Here is a 12393-nt window from a genome sequence, read left to right as displayed (position 1 = left end):
CACTTATCAAGAACACTCAGCCTGGGTTCACAAAGCAAAATCCTGTTTAACTACTTTACTTTCTTTCTGTGGTGAAGTCACCCACATGAAGAATGAAGAGACAGAGGTGGATGTAATTTCCCTAGGTTTTTGTAAAGTTTTTGATGCTGTCCATCACACCATCCTTTGGGGCAGATTTTCGAGCTGTGGGATGAGTGAGCTCATGGTGCACTGGGTGAAGATCTGGCTGAAGGACAGAGCTTAAGAATTGCGGTGAACAGCGCTACACCTGGCTGGTGACTGGTCACCAGTGGTGTTCCTTGGGGCTCCATTCTAGGGCTGGTTCTGTTCAATATATTTCTTGGGGATCTGGATGCAGAAATTGAATGCATCATGAGCAAGTTTGCTGATGATTCCAAACTGGGAGGTGCTGGTGGCACTCCTGAAGGACAGGAGGCCTTGCAAAGGGAGAGATTGGAGCATTGAGCAGTGATTAATAGCATGAAACAAAGCAAAAGCTGAGAGAGAAGTGGCAGTAACAACTCTTTAAAGTTATTATTTTCGAAATGATTTGTCATTATTATAATATATAATACTCTTGGGTATCTGTGTAATGAAAAATATGTAGAAATTGAAATAAAGTTAAGGAAATCTTATAAAGATCAGTAAGTAGCAAAACTACTTGTCACAACAGATTTAAGCTTAATGTGGCACAATTCCTAAATCAAGACTGATTTTTTATTTAAGAAAAATGGCCCAAAATGAAAAAAAAGAAGATGGTAATAGTTCATCTGATATTTGGTTTATTTATTTATATAAACTAATACTAGAATTGCTGCTTTAAAAATATGAGAATGCAGGCATGAAAATGTTAGAGGAATTATATTTGGAAGCTCTCCAACAAATACCAAATCTTCTTTATGTCAGCTCCAATGGATGATCCTTAGCTTAATGTCTCACCACTTGCTATATTTTACTGCAGTAAACACAGGAACACAAGAAGACCCTGCAAGGAGCAGCCTTAAACACTTGAACTAAACAAACACGATGTGGAAATTTTATTCTAAATTTCTGTAATTTACGACACCGCGTGTTTACTGGCAAAAAGAAGCTGTCATGACTGTAGTTTCAAATAATAAAAAGAATGAACTTTTGGTGTGTGAGTCTCAAGGCCAGAGGAAGGAAAGGTCATTATTTATTTTCTGCTTAGAAAAATCTGTGTTGGCTGCTGAAATACGAACGTTAATCAATAAAAAATGTACAGCCAGATGATTATTTTGAAACATACCAACAAATAGGGCAAGTATTCCAGTAGCTCACAGGATTGCAAGTGGGTGATCTATGTAATTCTAATTTGTAGAACCACACAGCATTCAGGTTACACACTGCCTTACAAATGCTATATGTTTCAAAGCCCAGATTTTTATGCTCTTGGGACTAAAAGATTAGGCATGTGATCCACCTGTTATACAGACCTCCTCTCTGCTTACTCCTGGCAAAACACCAGCACCAGAGCCATCTTCTTCTCTTAACATTTTCTGTGTGACATTGCTAGACTCATTGTTGTCTTGTCCAGTTTCCATGACAGCTAAATCTAAATAAAACAGTCACTTATTAATGAGAGAGCAAAACAAAACCTGCTCAAACAGATGCTACTAGTTTTATGAAAAAAGGAATTATTCAAATTATGAAAAAAATACATTCCAAAGATTAATATTAGTCATTTTACAACTCTGAAAATTTTAAAAGAAAAGAAAAAAAAGAAAAAGGTGAGAGTAAAATTACAAAATATGTCTATTTTAATGTCCAGAACTGTATTGCATCATCATGTTTTCCTCAAGCTCTAGTCTAATGGTTGCCTATTTTTCATCCATGTAACACAAAAAAAAGAGAGTTAATTACAACAGGTACTATCTGAACTATGTGTGGAGTTAAAATAGCAACATTGTCTTTGGCCTTATTAATATATTTAGATTTTTTTTTTTGTTTTCTAGGAGTGTCCTGAAGTTGTCCTAGCTGTGGAGAACAGGATTCCTCACTGCATTATGCCTTGCTGTCATTGCTTTGCTGCCTACTCTTGCACCCAAAACACCCCACTGGTGCATTAGGCACATTCACATCCTTTGGAGGAAATAGAAGTAGTAAATAGTTGTTTATTCCTTGGCAGGATTCAGTTTTACTGAAAGACTGTGCTTTACTGTACCAAGTCATCAAATAAATATCCGTCTTAGATCCCTTTTAAAGGTGCCATGTGGTTTTAGAGCCAGCAGGACGGTTTGCAGAGGTAGGACTCAAGGGGTGCCATGCTTCTCACCAACCTGAGCAGAATGAAGATGATTTTTCTCCTTTCATTCCCTTTGCCTAACACTTGCATTTTTTTTTTTTAGTAGATTGTCCCAGCAGCTCCTCAGGTCAGTTTCTTAGTTTTATCCAACTAATGTTTTTTTAAGATTTTAAAATATTAACTACAATTCTGTAACTGAAACTTCCACACTATAGAAGGGTAAATCCATTCTCTGCATGTTTAACAATGAGTCTGGGATAAACCCCTATATGGAGGGAGAAGTTAGAGATGTTTTGAACAGTGATTGTAGTTGCTACCACTTACCTTTGCTGCTGTTAATAAATTGCAATTTATCAGACTGCACTTTGAAAGACCAAATGTTTGATGTGCCAGTTCTTTTCTAGCACACAGGATGTCCAAAACCATAGGATTTTTCTTTCCTGGCAGCGCTCAAAATATGACAGTGGCTTTCCATACACAGGGAAATGACAGACTCAAAACCAGAGAATGTAAATGACCCTACCCATCCCCCCCCCCCCCCCCGCAAAAAAAAAGGCCCCAAAACTTGAAGCAGTGCCTTGTTCTTTAAATTTAGCTGCCTCTGAGGTTTCTTCTGGTCTGTGATTTCCAGAGAAATCATTCTCTTCCAAATAAGCCAGTATGGTTGGGGGGGCTTCCACTGGCTCAGCCAACGAATCTTCAGGCTAAAAAAAAAAATCCCAAAGAATGGTTTAGAGTAAAGGCTTATCACATGTTTTAAAGGGAGAATCACTAGATTACCTTCCTTAAAGCACAGTAATCATAACTACCAAGCAAACCATAATTCTGACAAAAAATAGTGCAGTACCTTTGGACTCCATTCCTCCAAAGCAAGGGATATACACTCGAGAACCCACAGAGAGGGAGAAAATCACAAGCAATATACATTTGTCAGAGACTGTATTTTGAGGTAGGACCTTTGGCTTGATTCATTCCAGTTTGGCTTGGTGTTGCTTTGCCTGCTAAAGTGTCTTTATTTCAACCCATGAGTTTTCTGACTTCTCTTCCAATTCTTTCTCCTCCCATTGGTGGAGCAATGAGGAAATGGCTGTATGGTGCTTAGTGGCCAGCTGGGATTGAATCACATCTTTCATAAGGAGGAATAAAAGCCAAAAATTCTACTACTGCTGTGTGTAATTTTGAATAGTGTGGTAATTATGAAGATTCTTAAACAGAAGCTAAAAACAATAGCTAAAAGAATTTATATTTTTCTGGATAGAGAAGCTAGACATATTTTCTGAATGAGCTATAGTTTTATCCAAATGAGAAAAAGTCAAGGCACAGTAAGATTTCCTGGATTAAATTTTGTGGTGTGACGTAAAATGCAGAGGAGTCATCAAGCACTGGGGTGATTTTGCTGCCATTTGGAAAAACCCTACCTGGCTGCAAAAATTCAGGAAAAGTAAACTGCAAATCCTGCATCCAGTGAGGAATTACCCATGTAGCAGTACCAGCTGGGGCCAGCTGCCTGTCTTTTGATCACTTGGAGAATGATGAGAGAGGAAGGACTGCCTCAAGAAGGCTCAGAACTATCTTATCAACATGTAGAAGATCTTCATAAGAGGGAGTAAGGAAGACAGAAGCGGATCCTTTTCTGTAGCCAGTGAAGGGAAAAGAGACAATGGACACACATTGAAATACAAGAAATTGAGGCTATGTGTCAGAAAAAGACATCCATTGAAACAGGGAGGATGTGGAGTCTCCATTCTTGAAGAAATTCAGAAACCAACTGGCACTGAACAACCTGCTTACTGAGCAAGCTGCTGTATTTGGCTCTGCTTTGAAAAGGGAATTGGACAGGGCAATTTTCAAAAGTCCCTTTTAAACTCAACTAATCTGTGACTCTGTGCAAAGCACAAGGCAGGCCAAAATGAATTTGGTGAGCTATATGTAAAAGGCAAAAAAGTAATAAAATTTTATTTAAACACATCAGGAGCAGGAGGCTGGGTCAATACTTAATAAAGTTAGAAAAAGGGTGATCAGAGAATTTGAAGTCTATAATAGAAAATAAGGTTTTCTTCCATTCATGACCCTGGAAGAGCTAAAATTCCTGCAGAAAAATATTCTTAGGAAATTCAGCAGTGAATATGACTAAAGTGGAAGTCTTTGTATGAAAACGGTTGGAAAGACAGTAAGTGAATGACAGAACATCACGACCAAAAAGTGTTTGCCCATGGGTTCTGTAAGATTCAATAGTGAAATAGCTGAAGCGTGTACAATGTCAGACAAACGTGAGCATAGTTTCTGTGAAGACATTTCTCAGAAAACAACTGATTTTCTCTAAAGGAACCAATGAGAACTTATATTTAAAAAAAAAAAAAGAGTGTTTGACACAAGAAGCATGGAAAGCTTCATTGTGAGGAATGGACTAGAATATTTAAGCCTTAATGAAACAAAGGCCTTAAGCCTTTGTACCTTAATATTTAAGGTACAAAAAGTGGGGCAGACACAATGTGTTGGAAATCTCTAAAAATGGTAAGAAACGGCTGTTTACTCTGTTATCCAGTCAATTAACTACCAAATGAGAGTGACAGTCAGCATGTTCAGAAGGGCAAGAAAAAGATGCAGGTCCTTCACAAATCTTGTCATTAAATTAGCTAAGGAATTATGCAGCAGGAATCAGAGGGTGGTAAGATTCTCATGTGTTAAAAAAGTCCCAAACAACAGAGCAAGAAATTCAAAGATGAATAGCTCAGCTGAGTTCTACTAACCACATATAGTCTTGGCACAAGCATTTCCTGAGATAAAAACTAGTGCAGAGTGAGAGTGTTCCCAGGAAGTGTCATATGTATTTTCCCAATCTTGTATTACACTCTTCCCAAGATCTGGTTGCTGATTATTATCAAATATACGAGATCTTTTATCTGGCACTGTGCCATCATTCTCATGGATGGGTGCACATTGTTCTGTAGGAGCCTTGGAAGTTGCCAATTATGAAAGCCATTCATCAAATCCAGATCCCACCCTTTAAAAGAGTAATATTAAACCAGAGTTTTAAAGTAGATAAGTCAAATAAATTTACCCTTATGGGAAGATGAGAAGGTGCCAGAGCTTCTTGTGCCTCAGAACTGTCATGTTCTTGAATGCTGCCATTGCCACTGCTGTCCCCTGAAGCCTGTGCAAAAGCAAATTATTGGGAAAAAGTTCATAAAAGTCAGGGAAAAAAGCATGATCTCCAAGGAATTGGCTATTTAAATGCAGAAAAAATGCTCCTTTTTTTGGCTGGTGAAACCTCAGTGTCATCACGATGTTAACTTATTTCAGTACTTATAGCCTTCCATGAAAATGACCCTTCAGAAAAATAAAAGCCACAGTTCATTTCCTGAAAGGTCTTTTTGACAAAACAAAATGATACTTTTTGAAAAAATAGGTTTGGGGGTTGTACAGGAAACAAAATCCACCCCACAGATCGTTTTAAGTATGATACAATGTTTCCAAGAAAAAAAAAATCCATATTTAGTGTTATGAAAGATGTCAAATGGAAATTTACTTTGAAATCTCTGAGGTGCTGAGGTAGTGCTTATAAGAATACTTACATAAGGGTCATCATCTTCACAATGATCTTCAGTAGTCCTTGGATCAGATTTGATTGTCAGATGTTGAATTGAACCCTACATGGAACACCAAAAGCATTTCAAGGAAGTAATATTTTAAGTAGCATTTGTGAAGGGGAGTGAGGGTGGAAGGGTGGGAATTATATAAAGCAACAAAATTCTCCAAATTCTGCTCTGATTTACTTGGAAAATGGTCTAAAGTATAAAATTTCATTACAGTAATCCAAATTTAAGATATAAATATGTTCACAAATTTTTCTTTTGCAAAATGTCGAGCAAACGGAAGCTGCCGGAATATGACTGTCATGTCCCAATGACACTGTGGTCACCACACTGCATTGTTAGTGCCCCAGCTGAAGAATCTAGTCCTGGATTATGTCACACATGCTGTAAAAAACTCTGCTTTTTTAGGTAAGAAGTGCTCTGGAGCTCCAGAAGTGGGATGTGAAACCCCTAAAAATTGAGACAAAGGATGGAAAAGGAATACCAATAAGTGACGAAGTGAGTTAGGAAGAAACCAAGTAAAACCTTTCCAGAATGGAAATAAAGGAGATGGATTTTCTGATAATAAATGTTTCTTTTTTCAGAGTCACCAACTATACTTCTCTGACATGCTGAAGGAGCAGTAACAATTTCATTTAAAACATTTAACTATTGTTTCTGCAAAGACTCACAGTGCTTTAAGAAATGTGGGGGATGTTTCCTTACTACAAGATTTCACATGATGCGCAATAGGGCACAAAGATAGATATTCAAGTTGAGAACTTGTTTCTGTATAACACACAACCTAGAATGTTTTAGAAAAGAATAAAATTTTTGATTCTATCTTTAAAAATCCTCTAATTTATCTGCCTTTGAAGATTGTGAAACTCATGTGCTTGGTGCCTCCTGAGTTTGCTGGACTTCTGCAGCAATAGCTTTGTAATCTCAACATCCCATTTCTCTCAAAACTTAATGGGCACCTCAGATATTGAACGATGTCAGACTGACTGAACAGTTCACTGAAAAATCATATGTGAAAGGAGGCACAACCAATTAAGCAGTCTTTTGAAAGTGATATTTTTTTTTTCACAGTACAAGTGAATCACATTTGGAGAACACATTTTTCTCCTCTTGCTCTGATCTGTGGCCCTGGATGATAAAGTAAAATGGAAAGCTCTAATGTTTCCCAAGTGTTACTGCTAGCCGATTCCTCCAACTAGGAAAATCATGGACCAGTCTGCATGAGAGGGGTAGTAGGTATGTGATATTTACTCCCTCTCTGGGTCTTATAGCTGCTGCTGCCTTCCCTGTGAAAACAGGTTTGCAGCATCTGGCATCATCACTGATTCAGCTATACTTGGCTGTTGTCTGGTTTCTACTTTTCTTTACAAGCATCAGGGCTAGATTTTCCTTTGGTTTCAATAAAACTGATGATAGTTATGTCCTTTTGTGTCTGACAAGCACAGCCTTAGACACATGAATTCCCATTAGCCAGAGGAAACCAACATCTGACATCTATTCATTTGCACAATCTGCTATGATTTGTTTCTGTTTCAGGCAATTAATGTAAACAGTTCTTGGCATAGAAACAGAGTTTGAGTGAGGTTCAAGCATTCAGTTTTTCTACTCAAAAGCAGTTGTGACATATGATGCAAGAAGAAATAAAGGCATGGGAACCTAGACTACAAGTCACAATTAGTGCTAATGAAGCACTCAGAGTATTGGCTGAAATTTATGTACTCAATATAGCATACAGAACAGCCTGTTTCCATGGAAATGCATTACAGTGTTATCCACCATGCATTTCTGTCATCATATTTACAGATTTATTGGTGATCATCTCAGCAAGGGATCACCACATGTGTTTTCCAGGTGGGATAATGTCCTGGGTTGAAAGATGTGGGTGGGGGTGTGAATTCTATTGCCATCTGTTAGAGGTGGGGCAGTTATCTTCTGTTAATTGGGCAATTTTTCTTTATCTCTTCCACAAAACAATCCTGCCTCTGGGGAGATACCTTCTGTTATTGGGCCATTGAATCTCACAGCAAGACTGATAAAATGACATCATCCTATTGTGAGATGCTCCACCCAGGGGGAGGAGCCAGGCACTTCTACCAGGATATAATCTGAGATTTGAAACACCAGAGCTGACTCTGGTGTTCCACTCTGTTCTCCACGGGGTTCCCAGAGGAAGACCAGGCCCATTTATATCACCACTGGATCTTCAGAGGAAGACTACACCCTTCTACAGGATCCCTGCTCCAACAGAACCACATTTGTCACTCCAGGAGGACCGCAGCCACCATTTCAATAGGGCTGCTACCAACACCCTGACCCACAGGATGCCATGTCATATTCTGACTCTGTTTATGTTGTTTTGTATTGCCAGCTTGTTTATTTTATTTTTTATTTTCTTCCCTAATGAAGAGCTGTTATTCCTGCTCCCATGTCTTTGCCTGAGAGCCCCTTAATTTCAAAATTATAACAATTGGAGGGGCTTTACATTTTTCATTTCAGGGGAAGCTCCTGCCTTCCTTAGCAGACACCTGTCTTTTGCAAACCAAGACAGATATTAAAGTGGTTTCCTTTTCTTGAATGTTTCTGAATCCTAATTAGTGGTCAGGCATTCACAATACTGCAGTCCTCCTATTTGCCTAAGAAAGGTAGCACCAACATGCAGTTTTCCTACATATAGCTTTCCACCCTTTATTTTCTGATAATCCATATAGTTCTGTGATTCTAGATGCTTAGACTAGTCAGACAAATGATAAAAGTACATTAAACTTGCTGCTTATCAGGTGGAGTTCACAACCTGCCAATACGCCTGAATTTTGGAAAGAACACCTTTATTCCCTAAAGAAAAGGATTCACTCTGTTTTGTGCTGCTGCTTGACAAATTTAGAGGAGATATTAATTTCACAAAACACAGTACAAGTTCTGAAGTATCGGAAATACAAAAATAGGACAGACCAAGTGTCACATTTTCTTTCCATTTGACAGAATTGATCTCAGACATAGTGTCTGCTCTCAGTGGCTGAGAATTGCAGTCAGGATGCAGCAGAAAGGATGCTTGCACTCAATCTAAGAAGGCTTGGGAGCCTTGTAGTAAAGGTTTTGGCGCATTCTATTTCCTAAAGCACCTGATATGCTTCAAACAACAAATAAATTTTAAAAATACACCCTTATCTTCCAGCTATCTTTCCCTTTGATAACATCATTCTCCTTCTAATGTTGAATATAAATACCTAACTAATAACAATTTAAATCATTGGCTTAATAGGAAAGTATTCCCAAAAATTAACAAAATTAATTCTCTGATATCTGCCCTTCTTAGATAGGCTATAAAAATTATGTGACATATTTACTTTCACATAAATTTTTATAGCCTATATTCAAACTGAAGATTTGGCTTAATATCTGGACTATTAATAAAATTCTGAGGCTCTCAGAACATTTGTATATTAAATCAGAAGTTATATAACTTCACTGTCCAAACCCTAGCTAGCTATGGAAAATACAAGCTGTATGATTTGACCCTTACTTGGGATATAACCACATCAAGCAGGACTTCTTGGGTAGGGAGTACATGCATTAAACACTGAGGCATGTGGATTTATGAGACAGCACTTACTGTGAACTTTTCCAGTCCTGTGGCTCCTGCATTACCAACAAATATGCCAGAGCCAGGTTCAAATACCAAGGTTCGAGCAGGCCTTTGAAACTGAAGCCTCTGATACTCTTCACAGTCCATGAACAAAGCAATATAATTTCCCTCCACAGTCACTGTAAATTTGTTCCACCTGTTAGTCATCACTGGCACTTTAAAGGAAGCAGCCTCTCGGGAGATATGGGATCCAGGCTCTGTGTAGTACATGATTATTCTCTGAGTGCTGTCATCAACTGGGGAAATCCTCAGTCCTAGGTAGATTGTCTTCTGGAAGGCATCTGTTATTGCAAAGAGCACTCCTCCACGATCACTGTTTGGTTTCACGGTAGCCACAATAGCAAAGTCGCTGTAGAAAGGCGATGGTATGATAGCGCTGGTCAGCCGGCCGATGTTGGAATCCGGACCAAAGCTGTAAGCTGGGAACCCTCCGTAGCCCGTCACAAAGTAGACAGAAGGAGGAAGAGGGACTCCTATTAACTCTGTGAGGTCAAGGTGTCCTTTTGAGCCTCGTTCTGTACACGAGAAAAAAGTGTTATTTGTCCTTGAGGTGCATAGCCTATTTGATTCACATGATTTAAGAAAGGCCTGAAAAACTGAAATGCGGTGCTCTTCTACCAGGGACATACTTCTGGTACTTCAGGCCACAGTCTAGGTAGTGCTTAAACACATCTAGTGTATGTACACATGTCATTATTTGTCCTTTGACTAATAGAGATTACTCATATGCTAAAGGAAGGCACATATAAACGTTTGGTGAAATTGAATGGCAACAAGTATTTCCGGCAACACGTATTTACTTCAGCTGTCCATAAACTGTAAAAAATGCTGAATGTGCTTGCATAGTGAATTCAGTTGAAAACGAGCAACATTTGATTTCTTAAATATATCGAGATCCCTTTTTTCTCAAAAAACCAGCAATATTTCTCTACAAACAGCATGACACAGTTTCACAAAACAGGATAAAATTTGCAGTGGGTTTGTTTATTCCTTGCAGTTACCTATGTCTACAACAGAGGTTAGATTTTATTTATGCCCTATTTCCACATTTACCTCCTAAATTGCACTGCATATATAACAAATACTATTCAGCAACGAAAACTCAGTTTTGTAAGGAGAGTATTTACACTTTAGCAAAAAGGCAGAATTATGTATCTGTGCCAAACATGCCCAGAGAGACAACTCCCACCAGGTAATGAAAAAGCAATGACAATAGCTAAATATTTGTGCCCAATTTTAACTAGAAATTTGGGGAGGCACAGTCTAGCAACATATCAGAAACACAACAACCAATTTTCTTCTTCTAAGAAGTAAAAGCAAGCAAGAAAATAAAACATTTTTAATCATAATGACCAATTCAGATCTGAATCTATACAGAAATCCTCTTTCAATTTTTAAATTTACTCAGTTACCTGTGACTATAACAGCTATATAGGCTGAATGAATCCAAATGGATCATTAATGGAAAAGGTGTGAGAGTCCATCTGAACACCACAAGCAAAATGAACTGAAAAGCTGCTTAAAATACCTTATTAAAATCAGGCAAAACAAAAGAATCTTACTCTTTTCTCTGTAAACTGGCAAGCTGGTTCTAATGAAAAGCTAGACAGTTTATTCGGCTGCAATGTATTTCTGTTATTCATTGCTCATATGCAGTACCAGCCTAGAATATGCATGGCAAAGTGTCTTCCATTGTACTAGTGGCTTTGCAAAGAAATTGTCAAGTGTTCTTCCTGTGCCAAAGATGCTATAGCACAGTTGAAATAAATCCTAATCTATCTTATTCTCTGTACTTTATAATCATAGAATCAAAAAAGTTGGAAAAGACCTGTCAGATCATTGAGTCCAAATGTTAACCCAGCCCCACCATGTTCCCCACTAAACCATGTCCACAACTGCCACATCCACACACCTTTTGAACACTTCCAAGGGGAGCTCATTAACTGAAAATAAAAGGCTGATGTGCTTCATACAGAAACAATTGCCCTGAAATATTTTTGAAATTATAAATGTTTTGTTTAGAAAAACTAGCTCCTCATCCAGAAACCAAATCCCTTTGGCACTTTTAAATGCTTTGCCAGATAGATTTTTTCCCCCCCTTCCCAACAGCTTAAGTGGATATACTTATTTTCTGGCCAAACACAGCTAACAATATTTTGATTGTGAGTCTAATATTGGGTCATGTTTCCTATTCACACATACAAGCACATAAAGAAACCTGCACTACAAACAAAATACATAAGCCATTACACAAGGGTAAGAAGGTAAGGAAAATAGTGATCTTGAGAGATAATATAGGACCTGTACACTGATTCCAAAGCTACATCCAAAGAGTCATGCAGAAAATCAAAATGGAACAAAAGTGTCCAGGCAAATTCCATACTTACAGCTCATACCCAGCTCTTAATGGATTTATGAGGACCTAGAGACACAGTTAAAAGCAGAATTCAGACCTACAGCCACAGGTTTTCAATTATATATGTGTCCCTATATAATATAATAATGTGTCCCTATATAATATAATAATATAATAATGTGTCCCTAATGCTCCATTTATTAATGTTAGAATAAAACTACTCACTTATTCCCTTACATAAATAGGTAAATGACATGCTATTTTAATTACCTGTAGGCCAGCAGAGGAATATGTTGCATCAGAATAGTTTTGTTTCAAACACTACTAAGGCATTGGATACTGGGGAGCATCCAAAATTCATCTAATTTATATCCATGCTTCCTAGACCTGGGGGACTGGAAGTTATAGTACAGAAGCAGCTTTAACATAAGCTATATTTTAGCTCAACAAGCATAACCCCATAAATTGGGCTGGTACTTTTATAATTTAGAACTATGAGCTGTACTTTTAATTTGTTACTATTTTATAGTGTATG

At 37.9% G+C, this 12393-nt stretch overlaps 1 protein-coding gene across 7 annotated transcripts in view; it reads right to left on the bottom strand.

The window, feature by feature from the left end:
• The window catches only part of COL15A1 (collagen type XV alpha 1 chain), a 120073-nt gene that overhangs the window by 71004 nt on the left and 36676 nt on the right, over window positions 1–12393 (bottom strand). For all 7 annotated transcript variants that reach the window (XM_074542218.1, XM_026790202.2, XM_074542216.1 and 4 more), the window contains exons 3-7: window positions 9470–10017; window positions 5839–5913; window positions 5325–5417; window positions 2841–2967; window positions 1455–1573 (exon numbers count right to left, since the gene is read on the bottom strand). In XM_074542218.1, the coding sequence (XP_074398319.1) occupies window positions 1455–1573; window positions 2841–2967; window positions 5325–5417; window positions 5839–5913; window positions 9470–10017 (962 nt within the window). The remainder of the gene's footprint in view (window positions 1–1454; window positions 1574–2840; window positions 2968–5324; window positions 5418–5838; window positions 5914–9469; window positions 10018–12393) is intronic.

This window comes from Zonotrichia albicollis, chromosome 1 (assembly GCF_047830755.1).
Source record: "Zonotrichia albicollis isolate bZonAlb1 chromosome 1, bZonAlb1.hap1, whole genome shotgun sequence".
Lineage (NCBI taxonomy): Eukaryota > Metazoa > Chordata > Aves > Passeriformes > Passerellidae > Zonotrichia > Zonotrichia albicollis.
This window is presented reverse-complemented; position numbering and strand designations above follow the sequence as displayed.